This window comes from Rhea americana, unplaced genomic scaffold, assembly GCF_003343005.1.
Source record: "Rhea americana isolate MKP2758 unplaced genomic scaffold, rheAme1 scaffold_46, whole genome shotgun sequence".
NCBI lineage: Eukaryota > Metazoa > Chordata > Aves > Rheiformes > Rheidae > Rhea > Rhea americana.
In genome coordinates this window covers 4,557,439-4,582,163 of record NW_028186601.1, presented here as the reverse complement: position 1 = coordinate 4,582,163, position 24,725 = coordinate 4,557,439, and the positions used below count along the sequence as shown (strand labels likewise).

General features: G+C 36.1%; 1 protein-coding gene across 1 annotated transcript in view; it reads left to right on the top strand.

Annotated features, from left to right (window-relative positions):
- Positions 1–24,725, top strand: part of LOC146589411 (regulating synaptic membrane exocytosis protein 2-like) — a 242,157-nt gene that overhangs the window by 159,008 nt on the left and 58,424 nt on the right. Inside the window, exons 6-11 of the mRNA XM_085316248.1 lie at positions 13,828–13,895; positions 15,677–15,796; positions 17,074–17,173; positions 17,982–18,105; positions 21,607–21,653; positions 22,904–23,016. Coding sequence (XP_085172374.1) covers positions 13,828–13,895; positions 15,677–15,796; positions 17,074–17,173; positions 17,982–18,105; positions 21,607–21,653; positions 22,904–23,016 — 572 coding nt within the window. The remainder of the gene's footprint in view (positions 1–13,827; positions 13,896–15,676; positions 15,797–17,073; positions 17,174–17,981; positions 18,106–21,606; positions 21,654–22,903; positions 23,017–24,725) is intronic.

The following is a 24,725-nucleotide window of genomic DNA, read 5'->3' as shown; positions in this document are numbered from 1 at the left end:
TCACCTCGAGTTCTGTGTCCATTTCTGGGCTCCCCAGTMCAAGAGAGACATGGAGCTACTGGAGGGAGTCCAGTGTAGGGCTGCAAAGATGATCAGAGGGCTGGAGCACCTGCCCTATGAGGAACGGCTGCGAGAGCTGGGCCTGTTCAGCCTGGGGAAGAGAAGACTGAGGGGGGATCTGATCAATGCGTACAAGTACCTGAAGGGAGGGTGTCARGGGGMYGGGGACAAACTCTTTTCAGYTGTCCCRTGTGACAGGACAAGAGGCAATGGGCAGAAAYTGAASCACAGGAAGTTCYGCCTGAMYGTGAGGGGGAATTTCTTCCCTGTGAGAGTGMTGGAGCACTGGACCAGGTTACCCAGAGAGGTTGTGGAGTCTCCTTTTCTGGAGATCTTCAAGGCCCACCTGGATGCCACCCTGTCTACCRTGCTGTAGGTGACCCTGCTGAGCAGGGAGGTTGGACTAGATGATCTCTGGAGRTCCCTTCCAACCTTACTGATTCTATGATTCTATGATTTTGGAGAAAAGAAGAGATCTCGGAGATAAGGAGTGGGACACTTAAAGCTGGCAATACATAAAGGCCAGAGAGTATGAGGATCTTTGTATTACCAGCCCTTACTACTCTGGCTTCACTGAAAGRAATAGTAAATTGGTTATTTTACTTTGTTTATAAAAGATAGGATGTTGTAAAAACAAAAAAAAAATTATTACTGGAAACTGATTTTAAGAACACAGTCATGTATGAAACATGGATGCCATTTTTGCATTGGCAAAATCGCCTCATTTGAGAATAATAAAGTAAAAGAAAGAAAAAGTATTGAACTGTGATGGAGAAACAGTGAATTTTATAACTGTTTCAGTTGAGACAGGTAGTTTACTGAAGCTGTTATTCCCAAAGCGTGGCATACTTGCCAGTTCTCTATCAGATTTGACAGCAGATAATCTAAAAAAAAAAGTTGGCTGGAACAGCAATGACAGCCTAAAAAGTCATTAACTGCTTGTGTTCTTTACAGTAGTACAGTTATGATCATACCCAAAATTGCATTTGCAGAAACTTTTGGTATCTCTGTATTCAACAAATCATTTCTAGAAAGGGGAGCTACTATTCAGAATCCAATATGAAGTAAGTAGTAATTTTCTTTTTAGCCGATTTTATTTTCTTTGGATAGATACCAATAGTCTAAATTTACTTGCATAATAGTACACACCAACAGAAGAGTACTGACATTAAAATTATTTCCAATCCCTTTATAAATATAAGTACTTAAAAATGTTATCGTGGATATTTTCAGTGACAGATCCAGATTATAATATATTCCAAATACAGTTACAATAAATGTATTAGCTTATAGGTTATTCAAGGCTTTGCTTTTGTATAAAAGCTTGACTCGGGCAAGGACTGCGGTTGTCGCAGCGCAGCACCGCGCAGCAGAGCTGTTCCTTGTAGCAGGTCTGTGCTGGGCACACGCAGGCACAAGAGTGCTCCAGGGAGTTCAAAGAAAAAACTGCTGAGCAGTCTTTCGAGGGACTGGTGGGTGCTTTTCCAAGTTCTTGCTGCCAKTTTTAAATCAGGAAAATGATCCTTCTGTTTTTTTACGGCCCAACTGGCCAAACGTGTTAAGCTTATGGTGTGTCACTGATGCCAGCCAGATCCCACAACTATTCTCGCATCTCACCGCTGTTCGGAGGTGCTGGGAACACATGATGAGGGAAGGAGGCAGCCTCTCCCCTGGTTTTCCGTCCTTTATCGTGAAAGGCAACAAAAATCTCTTAACAATGGTCCTATTTGAATCGCGGGAATCCCCTGGAATTTAAATTCAACAGATTTCTGGTCCTGCTAATTTAAAATAAAATAAATTGTTTATGTAATTTTCATGTTGCTTTTTGTGTTGTCTCCATCAAAAGCTTYCAATTTCATACTCTGCTGAGATGCAGAGTAAATAACTCATTAGGGCAGGCTGTGGAGAGACGAGTTAATGCATTTTCTGCTACTCTGGTTTAAAATGGTACATTTTTCAGTTGTAGTTGGTTAGAATAGCAGCTCATCTGAATATAAAACTAGTTTGGAGAGCAGCAAGACAAGTGGGAGAAGCCTTTCATTTGGAGGGTTGTGTTAATCTGGATTGATTATACTGGCAGGTAAGGTGCAGAAGCCAGGAAGTGAGCAAACGAAGCGAGGATGTTTTGAAAGTGGCTGCGCAGTGAGGCTCTCGCACAGTTCTCTCTGAAGTCACTTGGTGCTTTTGCGAATGTTTCCCTTCCTTGTCCCTGGCGTGTTTGCAATGTGAATGAGACAGTAACAAAATACGCCTTTGGAGGAGTGCAGCTACAGTGTTTCCGTAAGAAATGTGCAACTTCTGTTCCATCAGCAGTTCTCCTGGGAGAATGGAGTGGTGGTTCAGACTCCTCTGAGCTGTCTGTTGCTTTTCAGAGACTTTTCTGGTGTGAGCCRTGCAATATTGGAAACACAACTCTGTGCAATAAAAGTCTCCACAATATAGGATCTGGTCCAGTTTATGAAGTGAAATTCCCTGCTGTTTTTGAATCACTCAAGAAARGCAGTAGATTTTATGACTTCTTTTCTGCTCTTACCTTAACTTTTCAGAAATTGAAAGATGAGTAGGGGATGTGAGAGGATTTTCCTTAAAAAATATTGRAAAATGACTTTTTATTTAAACTCATTATGGAAACATTTAGCCTCATTAGATATATTTTTGGATAGTTGTGATCATATAAAAACAGCAAACTSGAATTACGTTCCTTATGTAACCTTTATTATAGCTTCAGCTACCATGAAAGCTGTAATTATAGGAGTAGTTCTCATCTGTGGAAAGGTCCCTGAGCAACATGCTTATTTATGTATTCAGCWAAATGGAATAATTACAGAGGTACCTAACCACCTGTTCCTTTATAGATCCTTCTTCCATTGKTCTGCATTCTTTTGAAATGATAAATTCTTTGAAAACGACTATCTACTTTTTATCATCAAGATTCAAAATTAATTTTGGAATGTGAAAGTATGTGTGCACTTATGACTTTAACTATCTTACTTCATATCTCTGCAACATTTTATTAACCATATCAGTCCTCTTTGAAGCAAATCTTTTGAAAATTTATATTCAGTGGATCTTTTGAAAATTTATATTCAGTGGAGGTTTGCATTTAGTCTATTTATATAGGCATGAGCCGTGCTTGGTGGATGTTGGGAAAGAGGAATATGTTTGTTCTAATCATATAATAGAACCTGCTGCCTGTTCGGTAAGTAGATTTTTGTAAATTCATGTCATTATGCTAAGTCTGAGTGTAAGTGAGCCAGGAAAAGGCAGAACTACAGCTCTAGGAATTGTTGAGCCATATCAAGTCTTGTAGTTCTCAAATTTGGCACTGAAAATTGTTAGGGACTTTTGACAGCTTTGGCTTCYGTGCTCTGATATCAGTAGTTCATTTTAAAAGGGAGTAATAGTAGCATCCAGCTCATTGCATTATGTAGGCCTGCCGCAAAGGAAAATCCATGGAAGTCAACCAAGCCCTTCCACAAGACTATGATGCTATGAGAGCACCAGAGAGTCACTCTGAAGTRGCAAATAATTTTGTATTTAGAGCTATATTTAAATTGTATTTAGTAGCTGGTGAAAGAGGTTATTCACYGAAAGAAGAGAAATATTTACTAGCTGCTGATCTAATATACACCCTGTGCTCTGTGCGCAGAATATAATGGTGGTCCTGGAGGAGAAGAATAAGTATGCCATCGTATTGTACAATAATACATGAGTATGGATAAGATTGTACATTTTTATAGGGACTAGATTAAGGCTCCATGGCAAACTTCAAGTCCCATATTATTCTTACCTTCTGAATATTTCACTTTGTAACCTATTATTATASGTTTTATTGCACATCTATTATTTAAATTGTAAATCAGGTATAAGAAATCATTGTTCTTAACTAATTTGCTTGGGTAGCTTTATGCTGTCAAGACTGTGCATAGGAAATATAAAGCTAAATTTGACTGTTAATTATGATTCTGACTTCTGGAATCCACTGGAGTTTCGTTTCTGGATTGCTGTTCTTCAAGGAGATAGTTAATTTAATTCAAAGAAAGTTTTAGACAAAAGTAACATGTAACCAAAGTCAAAACAAAAGGTGTTTTTAAATATTATTTTCAAATTTATCAGTTACTATTTATTCATGGTGACTATTAAAGGAGAGATCAGTAATTAATGATCCAATTACTAGTTTACAAAGGCTTATGTTGAGCAGTCAAGGTGATGAAAAACCCTCTAGTGCTGGTTTTTTTGCTGTCGCTCCAGCTTACTGAATCAACAGATGCACTGTCTCTTTATGGACAGCTTGTGGGATGTGTCCTGCCAGGGATGGATGATGCTTTGGATTTACTGCTGTGAATTATTTCTCCTTTCTCAAACCAAATCATTTTAACAGTGAAGTAAGCCTATGTTGTGTCTGCTGCAGTTTAGAAACCCGGTGTTGAGAAGCTGGCAGCTTGAGTTAATTAAACATTATACTTGCTTAGACAGTCAGAAAGGCTCTCATTAGTATTCTGCATGTGAAATATTAGATAAGCTTTAAAGAGTAGAATGGCTATGATTTGTATTGAAATGCTGTATTTCCTCGTAATGAATACTTTCATCAACTGGTGACGTATACCACAGCAGTTATATTTCCCTTTTTATTGCTGCATTGAAATTTAAAATCTGCCTTTGACTTTCTGCATAATGTAAACTGAGAATTATAGGCAAGAAAATGTGTCATCTAAACTCCTGGGTGGCACTGTGCTGTTCAAAATACCTGGTTGTTTAAACATGCAATACAGAAGATTTTCTTTTCAAGGTTAGTCTTATTTCTGTAATAAAATATGTATTTCCTCATCAGTGCTCAAGACATTTAGAACGATTTTAGAGTCTTTCTCTGTGCCCATTGTGAATTTCTSATAACTTATTGGGAATATCATGTTCGAAAATGTGGATTAGATGTGTTGCCATCTTATTTTCTCCTCATCACTTTCCTTCAGAGCAGCTATGTCCAAGGATTAAAGTGGAGGATTGTTTTTCTCCCACATAAAAATAAATAACTGAACAGACAAAGGCAATGGTGAACTGGAAATCAGATGTGGGTTTGATTATTTTATAAGATTGTTTGACTTCCAAATTTTTTAAACTTTTTCTTTTTAGATGATATATTATTATTACGATTCTTTATAGTACTATTCTGTTAGATGCTCGGATACRTTATAATTCATTCACCGGTTATCATACCGAAAATCACAAGGTCAGTATTTCTCAATATCGCTTTCTAGTAGCAAAATACCTGTGATTCTGGACAGAGGAGCTGGAGAGAAGGGAAAAAGACTGGATCAATGAAACAGCTAGCTGTTCTTCAGTCACAGGGTATAGGTGGCTGTTAGGTTGTTGATGGAAATTGATTCTAGATAATGATGTGCCTGCTGTAGGAGGTATCTCTCTGTTAGTGTTGCCTCCTTCACTGGAATTGCCTTTACCTGACATCAGGGAGAAAAGTATAGGATGCCATTGCAAATTAATATATTTGTGATTCTTCTAAAGTTCAATGAGATTTTTCTTTCATGCCTGATGTGTTCACTATTTCAGCTTTTCTTGGTTGACTGTTCTCATGGTGAAATTAATACAGCTCTGTCATAAGTACAGCTGACATGCYAGAATTATGTACTTGTTTGTGAATATGGCTTCATATCTCATAAAGAATCCATCCCCTTGCTTTCTGTTGTGGTATTCTGTTGTCTTCAGCCTGTAATTTTGAGTCTCATTTAATAATTAGGATAATAACTAGGATGTATCCTAATTATTAAATTAAATTAAAATTCGCCTAGGTTTTTTTTCTGTAATAATCAGTGCTGACATCAAAGCACTAAAAAATTGAAAATAAAAGACCACCCTATATAAAGACTTACTTTTCCTGTAATTTTTGTTGTCACTAATATAAATATTAGAGGGATCTACACATATGTATGTACATGTGTTAAAAAATAAACATATACTTTTATTACTTGCATTGACTCCAGCTATTCTRGTAGTTTTAGATTCATCATTTGAAGAAAATTTTGGCATAGGCTCCCCGTCAGTTGTTGTCTGTAAGTTAAAATACGCATCTAGTTAAACACTGCCTCGCAAAGGTAGAGAGCTTGCATGTCTGTCCAAAACACCCAAACAGAATTAGGATCACATTTACTATTCAGTGTGTGTGCAGTAAATCCAATGCCCCTGAGACTTCCAGATGCCAGGCAGCCTTGTTRGAGTTATTCTGACTATAGCATACACAACTTTGCCAAAGATAAAACTTYAGGAATCCTATATATATATGTGTGTGAGGAAAGTTGGATATATAGTGACCCAGCCCAAAGTGAATTGCATAAGAAAACGTGTCTTRCTGTTGTTTTATAGAATTTTCTTGGAGCTGATTATTTCTTCAGTTTACCAAGGCCTCCTTCAGTGAGTGTAAAAAATGCTAATGAATAGAGAAGTGTAAAGGAACATAAGTATCACGAAGCACACAAGTYGTAATCCTATTTCTTCAACATTGTAGCTGTTTCTCACAAATTTTCATAGTGTTCCAATCATGAAGTCACCATCTTCTAGGTGACTATATGGCTCTTTTCCAACTGGTTTGGCAGGTTTTACTGTTGCCTTCCTGCTGGCAGCAAGACAACTGGATTTGCCTAGACTATTTACAAAAGTCTGAGGAAGGARTTTGTTGTGCATGTGCAGATCAGTTCCCAGTTGTGCAGTAGCTCCAATACAGTCCAAAACCATTGGATCTTCTGTGCTTGTACAACAGAACTGTGCATCCTTAGCAGTTTTCCAAGGTGACTCATTTTTGGGCCAGCCGGATGGCAAACATAGTTCTCTGTTGCCTTCCAGACACTGGCTAATTTCCACGTGCATGAGATCTGAGAGCTTCTTAACTTTCAGTGGGCTAGTCTGTGAAGAGAGATAGACTAATGCAGCACACCTAACAAGGCTGTCTGCTTTTAGGAGATGGGACTATCACCCCTGTGTTGCGAAGAAYTGAGAAGCTGAAACAAGGATCAGTTATGGGATTCTTTAATAGAATTAATAGGTTTTATTCTGCTATGCGTGACTGCTTGTTTTCACCTTCCAAGGCTTCCTCATTCAGGCATAGGCAAGCAGATAGTGATTTTTTTTTCAATTTCAAAGCTGGTATTGATTTGTTCAAATTTGTTCAATTGATTTGCCAGAGAGAGTCAGTGAAGAACTTGCAATGAAGCWATCAGTTGGAGAACTGGGATGGTGACATGCATGGCAATGACAAGCAAGAAAGAGGTGTGAGGTCATCTCATGGATATATGTACAATGTTTATGGATCTGAATGAGGGAGGAAAAGGAAAAAGGCCTCTACAGTAAGAAGGTTTGAAAATTAAAATAATAAAAATTAAAATTTAATTCCTTTTGATTACTTACTCCTGGGTGCCATCTAGAAATARTCTTTTCTAAGCTTTCCAGTGTGATTTTCTTTATATCCTCCTGAAGGAATTCCCTTATCTGGGAAAGACTGACGTAAGCTCACAGCTTATTAGACCTACAGGAAGAAGAGAGGGAAGAAGTGGAGAAGTGAAAATGCCATAAATGTGATCAAAATGTAATTTGGATTTCATATCTTCCTAAGACAATCTTTAAGAATCACACAAGAGCCATTCATATACTGAATGGCAGAGCTCAGAGTGTTGTGATCAGTGGCATGAAGTCTCGTTTGAGTCCTGTAGCTAGTARTGTCCCGCAGGGGTCGATACTGGGTCCAATATTGCTTAACATCCTCATTAATGACCTGAGTGATGGGGCAGAGTGCATCCTCAGCAAGTTTGCAGACAGTGCAAAACTGAGAGGAATGGCTGGTAAACCGGAGGGTTGTACTGCAGTTCAGAGGGATTTAGACAGGCTGGAGAAATGGGCCAGCAGGAACCTCATGAAGTTCAACAAAGGCAAGTGCAGAGTCCTTCCGCTGGGGAGGAATAGCGCCATGCACCAGTGCATGCTGGCAGCCAATCTGCTGGAAAACAGCTTTGCAGAGAGGGGCCTGGGGTCCTGGTGGACGAGTTGACTAAGAGCCAGCAAATTGTCTTGCAGCAAAGGAGGCCAACAGAATCCTAAGCTGCATTAGGAAGAATGTTGCCGGCAGGTCGAGGGAGATGATCTGTCCCTTCTACTCAGCCCTGGTGAGGCCACATCTGGAGTTTCTTCCTAAACACTCTCCCTTAAAAAACAAAGGGAAAACAAGAGATTTTGAAATTCTGAATGAGCCATGAAAAATCCAGCCAAAACCCAATCTGATACTGTAATAAGCGTTTCCATAAGTGTATAAACCGTSAGTGAATGTCTTCAAAAACAGATCTCTGTTGATAGGCAGTATATGTTTCTGTATTATATAGAAAAGTAGTGGCTTTAGTATTGTTTAAGGATTTGCCAACATTTGCATTACAAGGAATGTTTTCAGAGATTCATCATCACAGAAGATGCTCTGTTGCTGAGTGACAGAGCACGTGTTCATTTTTATTTTACATATATTATCTACAATTTCTCGTTAGACCAGAGAAGTTCTTCTGTTGCGGTATCTCCAGTTGATGGCCTCATGCTCTCCATTTCATCAACCTTGTCACATAGGTGCATATAGTAATGAGTGCTCCCCATTACCTTATTTATTCTCTCACCTGCTTGTTGGGATGGAGCACTGTGCTGTTCAGGATCTTGTTCCAGCTGTATAGCTTCTCTTCTGTTTCTTCTTGATGATAAAAACTTGAAGTGAGCACCATTAACATTCATCATTAGCAAGTGTGGTTCTGGAGAGTCACAGAAAATCATTTTTTGACAGTTTATTTCATGTAGTAGTCCTATAAATATACTGATCCATAAAGCAGAGGTGAGAGTCCATCTGACTAAATGTAGATATCCAGAAACTACATCTAAGCTAGTCATCTCAACTTCTTTTACAATCATTGAAAAAAGAATAGGCGCTTCTAAGGTACAATTCATCAATTACAACCTCTGCTAGCTTCCTAAGCTCCAAATCAGAGGTCTCTACTRTACTGTGCATAGTGATTTTCTACCTAGTGTCAACTTCCTGTGCGGAAGGGAGATTGCACCACTCAGTCAGCGGTACAATTAAGAATTCCAGCATTGAATATATCTTGACTATGTCAAGATCTGCTATCTAGGAGATCTGACAAGAGATACTGCTCCTTTGCATTTATTTGTCTAGTTGCCCAGAGGCTTCCCCTTTATACTTTGCTAAATATAATAGTTCTAAAAAAGCTATCAGATATATTTTCAGTACTGTATTTTATATGTTAATATTTTTCTATACAAATTAAACTGAGTATTCAGTGTTTGTGGATATTACAGCTGCTATGAAACTTCATKAGAGAACTACTTGCTGTGCTGTCTTTGGCAAATTCTTTCCATCGGCTTGTGTAAAGGCCTCTCAAAAACAGAATGCATTTTTGATACAAGAGGAAAGAGAACCTCTGCAGGCTTTCTGTTTTTATTAATTTAGGATCCAGTGCGGTACCCTTCATAAGATTTCTTCATGTCACATGGAAAGTTCTGGGGTTTTCTTGACCCTTGCTTCTCTAGGAGACACTGCAGGATTTGAGGTTCCCAGCACTGTACATTCAAGTAATGTGGGCATCTCAGCCTACCAAAGAGCTTAGAGGTTTTTATTCTAATATACATAGTAACATTATAAAACTTTTGTTTCACAAGTCAAAATCCTTGAGCTGAGACAAGGTAACATTGTTTTAGACTCAAGAATACAGATTAGGTTCATAGTCTTAAGCAGAAAGTTTAGGATTATTTTAGTGAAAAGCAAGCCTCCTCTAGTGCCAGTACAAACTCACTAAGAAATGCCTCAAAATCCTGTTTTACTTCCAGAAGAAGATCTTTTGTCCTAACTATTTCAAATAAGTTTTAAAAAATGTTCACCTATCAGTATCAACTCTTGCTGAGAGGTGAAAAATGAAGCTGACCTGATAAAATTATGTTGTGGGCTGTGCATTGACATTATTGATAAGATACTTTCCTCAAATTCTAGCCAAATAAGGAAGCAAGCCTTTGCTTAGTGATCAATGATATGATTAAAAATTATCATCCAAATTAGATTGCATGTAACCTTGAACAGTGTCTAGAGATAAAGTTCTAGGGCTTGCTTAAGATCACAGATTTAGCAGAAAGGGGACAAATTCTGCCTGTGTATGAGAGAGAATTGATAAAAATATATCAGCATAAGGAGAGGATAGCAAGGAAAGCATCAGGGAAGAAAAAGAAAAGAGAGCTTTAGTGTAAAATAATGCATGGAAGGAGGCTTCAGAAGGTAAGCAGAAGAACCCATTGTGTCATGTTCTTTGTATTTAAAACCTGTGGCTTATATGTGCACTCCTTGTAAACAAACAAGATTGTACAAAGCCCTAGCTAAATTATCTCTTCTCCTAAGAGAAAGTTAGGAAGAAGCCCAAAATCATTTAAATGATTTTAAATACCAAATGCCCCATACTTAATGGGGCAAGCATACACTGTCCTGTAGGAGTGTTGGCCAGAGGAGTAGATCAAAATATACAGAATCTGTGAGTAAACAGTGTGGCAAAATGGATGCTTGTACCTTTTGCAAACTGTCTTCTGGTATAAAATGTAGAGCCTCTTGGGCTCAGCTCAGCTGGCATCTAGTGCTACTTAGGGTATCCCAGATGACCTTCAGAAAGACACAGATCATCCATACATCTTACATGAAGGTTTGGGGCATCGTAAAGCATTCCAGATAGCCCTACATGCCTGTGTATGGCCAATTGAATTGAATCTCTTACATGTAAACCACTTGGAAGAGAAATGATCTTGGACTTGACCATAAACTTGGAACTTCACTGAAAAGGTAGTAAACATATACTGTGCATATTGCATTTATATTCAGTGCCTTTCAGAAGATACTTAGCTACCGTATTTCTGAGTGAGAAAGCTGTTCTAGAAAGAAAAAATCYGTAATCAAACTTTAAAATAGAAAGAAAATGGTAACTGACTGGAGTTAAATTGAATATATACTTTTTCTTTAAGTTCCCATCACTATGGGAAGTTCCCATTACCGTGGGTTTCTGGATTGAGATACTATAAGAAAAGCTTTACTTGATTTTGGCTAAAGATTGTAAGAGCAAAATGTACTAAAAATCAGTAAACTTACAAAACCTTTAGCTTAATGCTATTTATGCAGAAAGGCYAGGTCACTGATTTAATTCTCTTCCTAACCTAATTTGTCCATGCAAGCTTTCCGTGTACCCRTATAGCTCACTGACATTAATAAAAGCAAGATTCACATATGTCCTTGTCATATTCCATATGACATATATATGTCCATATATCCAGCTGTACTCCTGAGTGCATGAGACATTTGAATAYTATTATAATGACATTACCTAAGACTGTATCATGTTTTATAATATATTAGTTGTGTTCTCTGTGAAAGTAGGCTTTGATATTGTAGCTTACCTAATTTATCAGATAGGTGACATTTYTCCTGAGTCATTTTTGCTGCACATCCTAAATGCACATATTCTCAGTAATAAAGCATCTGCTATTGTGGAAGAGAAGTATCTAAGAGAGCAATAAATATGTTCTGTACTAGTCAGAATTAAAGATACAGTGTCTTTCTTAAGTAAAGATTATCATTTAACAGATTTTCTTACTGGGAAACAAATGTATCTATCCATGTATCTTTTACATATTTCTTGTCATTTCGCAAGATTTCATGAATCATTTACCCAGATAYCAGTGTTCCTCAAACTTGTACTAAAATTATCTTCAATCATTTTGTTTAGCTGTCTTTTGAACCTCAAAAAAGCGCCAGTGTGCTAAGCTCTAAATGTCTCTCAGAGATGGGTGCCAGTTCTCTGCAGGGCCTTCCACCCAGTCCTCCTGGATATATTGTTATTAGTTTAAATATTCTGATAAATAATAATTTGATTCTGTTTGATTAACTTTCATGGTATTTAGATCTATTGTTTGATGACTTATTATGCTGTGTTAAGAGCAAAATCCAGATGACCTGGAAGGGCTTTATCATTTCTAATTTCTCTGACAATTATTTTGAAACTCAGATATTTTGATGGAAAGAAGACCAGATATGGACAATGCAGGCTTTGAATCTTGTTGCTTATTTTTTATTATTTGAATTTTAGAATMATTGATGTTTGCTTTGAAACAATCAGCTTCTTACATCTTGACTAAAAAGGAGAGGGGGGAAAAAGTGCAGGGAGAATTGAGAGTGCAGTAAGCTGGCAACAGGCTCAACTTTGTGTGTGTCTGGGCAAATTTAGGTTTAGGGGTTAGCATTTGATAAAGAGTAACTGCTACTGAAAGGTAACTTTATTTTTCAAAATGTGAGTAATTTCTATGGGCTTTTGCCTTGGGTGTGCTGGGCTAAATGTGTCTGATCTTGTATAGAGTATGTGGACGTGATGAGAGGAYGCTTGGAAATTTTTTCGGTAAGCAGAAATCAGTTAGAACGACAATTGAGCCAGAGTTCTAGGTTTAAACCTATTGTACATAGCATTCCTGTAAGGAGATTATATTTTATTTTCCAAGACATGTATTAGCTTTCTGTACCTTAGTGTTATACGGTAGTATCTGCACATCCCCTATGTAAGGTGTTCTAGATAGTTCAGAATATGATTAGACCTCACAAACGTATTGCTGTAGTTTCAGGGGAAGAAGTGGAGCAGTGTTAGAGCAGCATCTGTAGTAGTGGAAACAGAAGCGTGTTCTTTGTGATCTGTACTCAGAAGAGCAGAACTAGATTGACTTAGTGTGCTGTTGGACTTGAAATTCAATAAGAAAGGCAACTTTTTTGTCCTGAACACAATAATACCAAAATATTAAGTAACCTGTAGTAACAGTATTGTAAACAGAAAGGGAAATGCAATAGGGCCAAAATATTTAGGCATAAATTGCAGTTTAGAATACCCCAATAAATTGATAAAATATACAAATCATTCTCCAGTTCTGTGGACAGCAGTGTTATTAATTAGACTTCTTGTTCAAAACCACGGATGTCTTTCTTCCTATCAAATGTCTGCCACAAACAGTGTCAAAAGTTTCAAAACACATTTATTCCTAATTAGGAGATACCTATACTAACTAGAATTCTGCCTGATATTTAAACAGTAGATATTTCTCTGCGAATTTCAAGCAAAGTTTATATGCTTTTTATTCTAAAAATATTTTGAGTTTTTTCTTAACAATCTATCATATTTTAACAGATCATTTAAACGTCTTTAAACAGCTACAGTGCAGCGTAGTAGAGCATCCCATTGTTCGAGTGTCTTAGTAATCAGAAAAACATCAGTTTTTGTTGGAAAAGCAAAGAAATCAATTCCTTAAGACAAAACTGTTTCTTTAGGTTATGATGAAACCCATTCTCCRTTCAAATGTTTTCCTTTCAGAAAAATCTGTTATGGACAAAATGCAATTTGTTTTCTTTGATTTAATTTGCTGTAAGTAACTTTATAGAAACAGTTGTTTCTGGATCACGGATGCTTCGCACTCGATATAATTACGTGCACACCTCAGCACCCACACCTGCTTCCTCACTGTATTTCATATTCCACGTATTCTGTTGTTTTTGGAGTCTACATTTTTGTGGGAAACGCTTTGCAAGTCCTGCCAGCCAGCGTTATGAATCAGCTAGGAAAATCAGAAGGCGCTACAGTTCTGCCGTATCTTTGTCTGTCCTTTCTTTCACCTTTCCTTCACTGCACTATCTTGTCTGTCTGATTCTCACAGGAGACATGGATTACAACTGGTTGGACCATACGTCTTGGCATAGCAGTGAGGCATCCCCAATGTCTTTGGTGAGACATGTGGAGCCTTACCATTTAGTTTCCTTTATCATTTCATGTTTCCTTTGTTTTATTTACGCCTCTGCATGTTTTCTTTTTTGTTTCCTTTTTTTATCCCGCACCTATAGGGGACAGTCAAAGGGGAAAAAGAAAAACTAGTGAGCAGGCAGTTTTGTCGGACTCTAACACCTTATCTGAGAGACAAAAGAAAATGGTATGCTTTGGTGGCCACTCTTTGGAAGAGGACTTGGAATGGTCTGAGCCTCAGATTAAAGACTCTGGGGTAGACACGTGTAGTAGCACAACTCTAAACGAGGAGCATAGCCATAGCGAGAAGGTACTGAGATTACGGAGCCTGCATTTTAACCTGCTCATTTGGTCTTTGTTTGCTCTCTGTCACTCATTAAAATAGTGCATAAAGTAAGAGACAGGGTGTTTCTAGAGAAAATGTAGCATTTCCTAAGGTGCAGAAAAGAAAAACAAATGGAAAAAGTCCCTGCATGCTTGCAGCTTTTACTGTTTGGCAACCTCAGAAAAAAAWTTTTTGAGGCAAAAAGGAATGTTATTRTGGTTGTGTAATAGTATATCATGGYGTTATCTTCATGTGTAAAGTAATTAYCAATAAGATTCTGCTGATTGGCTTATTTGATTTACTGCATTTGAACTCCTGGGGCTGAAATTAATAGTTTAAATCCCAGGTGAAAAAGGGAGAAAATTGGGTCCTTCTCTGCACAGAAAAGTTGTTTTTCTTTTTTCCCTTTCACTGTCATGGTTGTTCTTTTGTTTTGTTGCCATGCCATTTTTGTGTAGTGTTGTGCAGAATTAAAGTCTTTGCCATCTGCTTTGGTGTTTGTTATTTTTGCTTTTGGTTTGGTGGGAATGATGATAAATCTTTTTAGAGTTATTAGTTGTAATGAGAGGGCATTTATCTGTGCTTGCTAATTTTGCATGAAGTAGAGCATGAAAGTGGTGTTTATCTATGAAGAAGTGCTATGATTACACAAAATAAAAATGTTATTTAAATTTTTATTAATTAGATTATGCCAGCATACAACACTATGTATTACCATGCCCACATATAGTAATGGAATAATAAAATGTTCACTCTAACAATGCTCAGTATGTGCAGTAATCATTCCAAGAAGCAGTATATTCAAATATAGAGTTAATGATTATAGCTTTTACTGTATTCTAACTTTTAATATTTGAGCTACTAAGAGAAAATGCAAATTGAAAAAAGTCAATCCTGTTCAGAGAAAACTGACATGACTGGAGTAGTGGAAAAAAAACAAGTCTGTGCCTTGATAGRTCAAATTTCTGGTTTGACTTAAATTTCTTCTTCAGTATTAGTCTTATATTAGACTTCAGCATTTATTTTTGTGAGTACTCTGGTGTGATTGTCATTGTGTATGCATAACTATGTGTACATGTTTTCTGTATTCTAGTTTCTATACACTGTGTTTTCTATATCTATTGAACTATCAAGATGCGGAAATGGTATAGATATTTACAAATCCCATTTAGAAAAGTTGATAATATTTTTGAATCTTAGAAATACTTCTAGATGGATTATATATCCAAATAAATCTTTTTTATGGATCTTTTTTGATGGATTATATGTCCAAATAAATCTTTTTCAGGACTTGTTTTCTGTCATTGTATTAGATTAAGTACTGGTGTAATCATAGTACCTCCATTGCATTTTAAAAATATATGAGGAAATGAAAAATATTACTGAAATATTACTCTTTAAAATGTTATTTAATTTGTTTTCCATTAACACCATATGATAGCATCCAGTAACCTGGCAACCATCCAAAGATGGAGACCGTCTCATCGGTCGAATTTTATTAAATAAGAGACTAAAAGATGGAAGTGTGCCTAGAGACTCAGGAGCAATGCTTGGATTGAAGGTAAGTAATGTATAATTTTGAAACTACTTAAAATTTTCTCTCAGCTAAAGTAGCTGCATTTGTAACAAATATGCTCGTAATATACAGTGTATCTACAGCTATATGTATAATACCTTCTTATTTGCAAAAACAAGGTATAAAGACATTTTATATTCACCTACCAAAAGGAATTTTGTGGGGTCCCTGAAAGGCTCGATAACTTACATTTTGCAACAGAACTAGATGTGTTTTCACCAGGTTTGCTGAGAATGTCTTCTCCACAGGATACTTGAGTCCTTGCTGGGCAAGCCAAGGCCTGTCCACTTTCTTCAGGACTGGCAGTGTACTGCAGGAGAACTTCGTAGCTCTGCTAAATAGTTCCCAAAAGAGAGGAGGAATGTGAAAAGCACATAACTTTTTGTGATGATATAGGAGTCATYTGGAACTTGATACTTAGATCTGGAGCAGAATTTACTACTGGAAAAGCACTGTTTCTTGTTTTTACCCCCTCTMTGATTGATTGATTTATTATGTTGTAAATATACTAAACCAAGAAAAAAATGTTTAGCATTTATTTAATGTATACTAAGTATTTTTTTTATTGTGTGCTATTGCAGAGTAATGAGTTTGCATCTTTTTCATGGTGCAGTACTCTTCCAGCACATAATGAAGATATGTCTAGCTCACGTTATAATCTAATTTTTACGTGATATCGTTATTTAAATCAATGCTAGTACAAGAATGAGAATGAATTATACATTATAAAAAAAACATATATTTGTTTTGAATCAGCTTCCTATTGTGGCAAATCATAAAGTTTGATTAATTCAGTATTCTCTATTTAGCATAATATTAGCTTTGGTTCAAGTACACAGATTAGGCTATAGTCATATACTGTAAATAGGGATTATATCAATGCAATTAATTATAAACTATACTGATCTTCTTTGGATTTTTTTTGAATTTTAATATAACTCATGAATGATTGTATTTTGAGGTGATAAAGTATTGGAATGGAGTGGATGGCTACTTCATAGTACTGTGAAATAGTGAAAGTATGCATGGTAAGGTTTAAAAGCTTCAGCATTCTGTATTTGCATTGTGTTTAAATTATATAAATATCTGGAAAGGTATATCTATAGCCTGCCAGAGCCAGTAGTCTGTGGTCTGTCAAGTGTATCTGCCTTACCTGGGCTACCTGAAAACCAAGAAATCATCTAATTATTTTTTCTATTGCCAGAAAGTTTTAGTTCTAAAGTAATTCTCTATTCTATGCAAGTAATTCTTCTTTGAAACAGGTGGTAGGAGGAAAGATGACTGAATCAGGTCGACTCTGTGCATTTATCACCAAAGTTAAAAAAGGAAGCTTAGCTGACACAGTGGGGCATCTTAGACCAGGTATGTATCTGTACAATTGAGTTACTTTTCTAAAGGTGGTWACACGAGAATGAATTTAATTAGGAGCAAGATTATATTAAATAAGTGTTGTAAGCTGCTGCAGAATTCAACCTGACATATTTTCTAGACTATCTGCATTACTGCTTCTATGAAATACATAAAATCTGATATACATTATACAATATAGATGTTTTTCAAAATCACATTTTTGCATTTTCATTCACATTCTCATGTGCTCAAAATCACATATTTCACTGATGTCCTGCCTACCCAATTTCTGATGTATATTTTTATTTAGAGCTAAACCAAGCTGTCACACATGAGCCAAAAGAATCAATACAGCTCAGAAACTTTTAAGTTATGTTTCTGTCCCAGCATGCAAACCATGGATTGCTACATTGGAGAATGTGCAAGAAATATTAAGTGTTAACGTAAGAACTATCGGAAAACCTAAATTCTAAACTTTTACATGGAAATGGGTCTTCAAAATAGTAAGTTGATTACATACGCTATTTTAAAGATCTTCATTTTCTAAAGATCTTTTTTTGAAGACACAACTAACAGTGACAGTAAGAGCTGTTCAATATTATAATTCAATAGGGGTYCTAATGATAATGTTACTGTTTTGTTGTTCTTTATCTATTCAAAGTTGAGCTGCGGAAAGRTTTTCCTGTATTTAAGACTCCAAACTAGTTCTACAGCACAGGTTTCACAATTCAGTAAACTTAAATTAGTATAACTTAGATTATCATTGTAAGTGCAGTTCACAGCAGACTTCCTAAGCAAAGTATTATCATTGAAATTGTAGGTGATGAAGTATTGGAATGGAATGGACGGCTACTACAAGGAGCCACCTTTGAGGAGGTGTATAACATCATTTTAGAATCCAAACCTGAGCCACAGGTGGAGCTTGTAGTTTCAAGGCCAATTGGGTAAGTAACTTTCTGAATTTTAGTATTAATTATGATAAAAATGTTGCTAAATTTCACTTTTGGTAAAGAACGTGTCAGATAGATTTATAAATATTGTAAAGGATAAAATTGTATGCAAAATTCTGTAAACCATAAGCACAGCTAGAATGATAGACCATTGTCATTAGTAGAGTGAGGKGGTGTGAAATCTCGTATTCCCTGAGGCAGGAGGGCTTCAGTGTACATTTCTTCATGCCCAAACTAGCATCATCTGCTGATAGGGTCATAAATAGTTCCCTTYCATGGTTGATTAGCTGTTGTCGCAGCTTGTATTGGATCTGAAACTGTGGTTACACACTTCATCATCAAAATCCTTGATTATTAACTTCATTCTTGATTCTTGCTTCTCCACTCCTGTTTTTATATAACATATATGCGTTCATGCTTGGGGCAATGAACTTAAAATTAACTCTATTTACTGATAGTCTGCAATGTAGTATTTTGACCAAAATACAGAATGCTAATGACATAATTAATATGCTTGGGAGACAGATTTGAATCCAGATTTTCATCCTCTTCATCTATGAGACTATCTGTTAAATTATTGCTTGGTATGTAATACAGAACGTAACGAAATGGATAGCTAGTAGCAATGCTTGCCTCAACTGTCCAGCACAGTTTTTTTGGTGCTTTGCCCTGCCTGCTTTTGCTTGACTTCATGACCTTCCTCTTAATATGTAAACTTAAATTTTTCTTGCTTAGCCATAGAGCATTTCTGCTTGCTTYGGTATCTTAGACTAGAATAATTCCCCTTCTTTATTCATTCTTTTTTCTTCAAGTTCGTACAGTCTGCAGTAATATCCCTCATTTATTTCTCCATTGGAAGTTTGATAAATGATTGTACCAGGGCTGTGAAAAGGGATGCTTATCACTGAATTTGATTTACTTTCCTTAATATTAGACCTTTTTATTAATGAGATTGAAGATAATTTTGTGCATAAGTCCTTGTTTATAGGATATGCAACTGTGGCTTACCTTTGTTCATAATATAATTAGTATGTAATTTATATGTAATAATCTAATTCCTCTGTGAGAAATACATTTATATTACTGCATGTAACTACATATTAAAAATATATTTATCCCTTTCCTTTTTCTTTAGACACACACACACACACACAAGATTATCTGTGCTTCATATCAGAAAGCATGAATAACATAACAACTGAATATAGAATGTACTAACAAAAAATCTAGAAACATCCAATCTGAGGCTGAAATTTGTTGAGGATAATTTGTTACGGGTTCAGCTTCAGGATATCATACTTGAGTGTGTTCATCTTGAAGAAGATCTTTGTAGGACATAATGGGATTTGACAAATTTAACCTGGAACTTGGTAATAAAAATTACTTTACTTTGTCAGTGAGATGAGAGGTTATCTCTTACATACATATTGAATTGCAAACCCTTTAGGGCAAAAGCTGTATCTTATATCTTATCCATAAAAGCCTTGGTATAAATTCGGAGTTTTTGATAAATAGTAAAGTTAAGGGCAGACTACATTGCTGGGAAAATATTGTCTCAGAAGAGATTTCACATACCTTTCATATATATGTAATATCTTCGTTTCTCTCAAATAGCATTTTATAACAAAATCTCCCATATTGAAAATAATTATTCCGTTTTTTTTYCTGCTTTCCCTTCACTGTGGGAAATCTCTATTCTTCCCTGTGCTTTTATATATGTGTATTCTCTTTTGTTGTTTACTCTCCTTATTGTAATGGCTTTCATTGATGTAACCATATGCACCACTTGCTGGCACTAGAGCGGCTGATCTATAATTYCTTAAAGAAGGCCATGCATGCTCTCAGGATGCCTTCTTCAACATTAACCACTTGTCTTAGTCGCTGAAGAACTAAGCCAGATCAGGGCTAGAAACGTTGTTCTGTATATGTGACTCCTAGTCTCTTTCTGTAGTAGAGGTGAAAGAGGTTCTTCACCTCCAAATCTGCAGTTACTAACATAAATGGGTTTATATCTGAAGCCTCAGTGTTAAATACCTTCTAGAGGTACTACTTAGACTTTGAATGAATATTTATTTTAATCATCTACAGATTGATGAGGTTTTAAATTCTGGTCAGATAATGTATGTRACTCTTTGAAGCTTGATATAAAAATAGAACTTCAAAAGTRTTTTTCATGAGATTTCAACTGATGAGCTGGTAATATTGTAGTATCTTCTCAGTTTAGGAGACTCCTTGTCGTAATCATATGGGTTATAGAAAAGAACATCTTACACTTGCCCAAGGGAACAAAGTCCAAGGTCTGAGTTCTGCCCCAGGGAATAAAATAATCATCACTTCAGACTTTTGGTTAACCTGAACTTTCAGTAATTTTAAATAGATTGAAACTTTATTCCCTGGGGCACTTTCACAGTGAGGTATATCCTAGTATTAATTAAGGCACGAGAGTCTTATGATGGTCTCGTGGTAGTGTGTTAACTCCTGCCAGAAATCCTGAGACTGGCAGTTAGCTTAGCTGGGAGAGAACCTGTTGTCTCATTCTCATACTCTGAATACAAAATCCAGTAAACACTGTGGTTAGTTCTTCTTCGTTATATTATGGGCTGAGTGTTACGAAAACTGAAGATGACAAGCTAAGCTGATACAGGAAGATGAAATGGAAAGATCTTTTTCAAAAATGATGGTGCCATTTCTGCGTACAATTTGTCTCTTTTTCTGTCATACAATAACAACTGACGACCAAGTTGCTATTCTGAGGGATCGGGCTATTTCTTACATGCGGTGACTCTTCCATTTTCCTCTTTCTGCTTCTCAGAAATAAATACTTTAAAATGACATTTTATTYTCCTAGTTACTACGATTTTGATTTTGGAAGGCATGTATTGTGTTGTATTAATTATTCTGTTGAATGTGCTCTCAATGAAAYATACCCTAAAATGTCAAAGGATGCTTAAAAATAGTTGCCAAAACCCCCTTTCTCTACATGCCAATCCAAGATTTCTATAGCTGTTTCTCCGGCATCTGTTTGTCTCCGTAAGAGTTCCTTGTGAGTAATGCCATTTGCACGAGCATGAGATCCTGGGRTCTGAGGGTTTCAGGAGCACAAATGGTAGTGTTCAAAGCTTTCAAGTTTATTGTTTCARTTATCTCCAGAAAACTCCTATTCCATCTGTTTGCAATGGTCCATTTTTTAAAGCTTTTCTTCTCCAACTCATATTATTTCATTTGTGACTACGCGAAAGCAGCGCAGGCCGTTTCCTGCAGCCTGCCCAGCGGCGGCAGCGTTACCCTTCGGCGTTCGGAGAACTCCTGCCTTCACCTTGTGCTATAGGTTTTAATTTGCCACAGAAGTTATTTACATTGGACGAAGGAGAAATCTTCCCTGGGTAGCTCTTGGGGTTTTCTGAGGCTTTCTGTGGTGACTTGAAAARTGTTACAGTGTAACCGAGAGCTGCAGATGACTGTTGGATCAGCCTGTCTTGCTTTTCCTGCTTTCAGGGACATTCCCCGAATACCTGACAGCACACATGCACAGCTGGAGTCCAGTAAGTGTCACTTGTGCGGTAGGAAAACCTTCTCTCTCTTTTATGTAAGCACAAATAGATGGAAAGAGATTGCCGTTTCAGTCAGTATAGCCCGTGTCCATTTGTCTGTATTTGTCTCAATATGTCATCACCCTGTCTTACCTATTTATCTCATCTACCTTTGCTTAATAATAAACTATCAGAAGTAGGGATATGTTAACTGAAGCTTGCCATTTTGTTACAATTTTTGGCTGTTTTCTGTTGAAAAGCATAGTGCTAACTAATGTACAAGAACATTAATCTCAATTTTTAACTTCCCTTTAAGCTAAAAATGAGGATGAACTATTCATTGTTTAGAACTAAAGAGACAGTTACTTTGAAATCAGAACACTTCTCTTCTATTAGGACCATTCAGCTCTCTTTAAATAGGCTAAACCAATATTCATGTGAGAAAAATAACTTCTTCTTTGGCTTAGACCTTGTAAAATGGATTTCAGCCTGGAGCTATTTTTTTTTATCATTGTTTTAGAATTCTTTTGTAATAGAAGCTATTAATAAGTATGGTGTCATAAACTTAATTATAGTAATGTGAAGAAACTCCTACAGTAACTCTTCACTGATGAACCAAGTTCTAAAATAAAATCCATTACATTTTGTGAGATATGGAATATTAATAAGCAGTGTTTTGTACTTATAATACAGTCCTTTTTTTTACTCTACATTTTATATGTCAAAACTCRTCCTCTGACAGAAGCTCTTACAGGTTAGAAACAAAATGTGCAAAATGCTTCACCAGCATCTTGGTATTTTTTAAAAAAATCTAATAAAAAGAATTAGTCTAATTGTACAAGATAGGTGCCCTTCAGAGAACTGAATTCCTTTGACCACAGTAATGTAAATAGGAATTTTGGGCCTTCAATTTATGGACATTATTACTGTGGAAAATATTTGAATAAAGTATTATTTTTTCTATATGCTTGAGATGACATTTTACAGCTATAAGAGACTTGGTAAGATTTTGATTGCGTTTCAGCATCAGAAGATTAAATATAATTATTCATTCATTTTAAAAAGGTAAAATAGCAATTCTGCCACAATTTAATCAGAAGATTAAATATAATTATTCATTCATTTTAAAAAGGTAAAATAGCAATTCTGCCACAATAAACAACTTTATTGTATGAGTGATTATTTGTATCTTTTTATTTAAAGTATGTTGTGAAAAATAGTAATTGATGCTATTTATGAAAAAAATGTATTTATAATTACAGGTTCTAGTTCTTTTGAATCTCAAAAAATGGACCGACCTTCCATTTCAGTGACTTCTCCTATGAGTCCTGGCATGTTAAGGGATGTTCCACAGTTCTTGTCTGGACAACTTTCAGTATGTAAACGTTTCATTAATATTCATATTGTACTTTTTTTCACATATCCAAACATTTATGCAGTGTGCAAGCTAGCTCTAAAATAAATTTCTGGTTAAACCTTTTATTTTTTTTTTAGTGGTGCTATATATCTCAGTATAAGAAGGGACATAATGTTGTAAGAGCAGTCCATGTATTAGCCATATAGATGTGTTTTTTTCTAGTAAGCTGTCATGTTGGTAGTCAGATATTCGGAAAGGCCTAATCTTGGCCTCCAGTTATATTTATGCTGTTGAGTATATATACTTTTTTAACTCTAACATTTAAATATACAATTGGTAGGTTTTACCATCTATGTGCTTGGAAAATAATAGTGTTTGTTTTTATGCCCTAGCTCTCATATATGCCTTTTACCAGATATCCCTTTGCCTGTTTACCAAAGTTACACTCATTGTACCAGTATGTCATGTAACTCATTTTTGTTCTTCACTCTTACTAAGTTCATTATATGAATGTTTTCTTTGAAAGGATAATTTTTGTACTAAACTGAAGGACTTAGGTTTTGTACACCATTCTCTATCATCTACAACTCCAAAGTGTGATTTTTCAAAAGTGCTTAGTTGTGGTCTGGTACCCTTTGAAATTGAGAGGAAAGCAAAATGGAAGCAGTGCAAAGCTGATGTTGAACACATTTGAAAATGTCACATTTTTATTTCTTTCAAGATGTTTATGTTAATATAATGAGTGGGCTATAAAAATGTGCAGAAAATCTAAGCAGACGGTTTATAGGTCTCACACAAATGGTTTATGGTATCTATAGAAGAAAGGAATAAATATTTTCTGTCTGGTCAGCAACCATGTTGGCTCCATTTTGCAATGCATGAGACATTATTTGTTTTGCTCGTCAGACCAGCCATCTGCAATACATAATTTTGAATTTTATGTAACTATGGTACTTAAATACTTTGAAAGACTAAATCCTTTGCAAAAATGTAGAATTAGAAATCAACACTGTAGAGTGCAGAGCACTTTGTACAAAATATAACAACAAGAGAATGTGATCCATCAAAACACAGACACTGGAGTTTTAAAAACTGATAGAGTTTAACAATATGGCGGAAAATACTGATATTGGAAATGGTGAAAAAAGAAATGCTCTTGTGGCTACATCTCATAAATGGTTAGGCTGTCAACAAGTTTTGACTCATAGCTACCAGGGTGATCCAGAGTTAGCTGCTCGGATGTCCAGTGTGTTGGCACTGCAGAAAGATGATCCAAAAGCCTGCAGGAGAAGTAGGAAACCACACAGAACTGACTTCCTCAGTTTTTCCATTCCAGAAACAAAATCTTCAGGAGTTTGAGATGAGGTTTTAGGAGTGAAGTTGTTAATTCTGTTGATTTTGCAGTTTGATAGGATATTGCAGTTTGAGATGCATCAAAACAGTATCAGGAGATTTAGAGATACGTTCTAATTTACTCAGAATGACAGAATTCAAAAAGGTTAACATAGATCTCAGAGTGGTGTTTAAATTTAGTATTTAACTCAAGAAGGAATCATTCCTATTTTTAATGATTTTTTGTTCATTTGTTTCAAGATATAGATGCCTTTAACTACTTATTAATATGTTTGTAACATTTCCTCCCACCTAAGAAAACCAAATAATGATAGAAGATACTTCACCATGTTTGTCCTTTTTGTACCCTCTTGTATACTGTATACTACTGTATA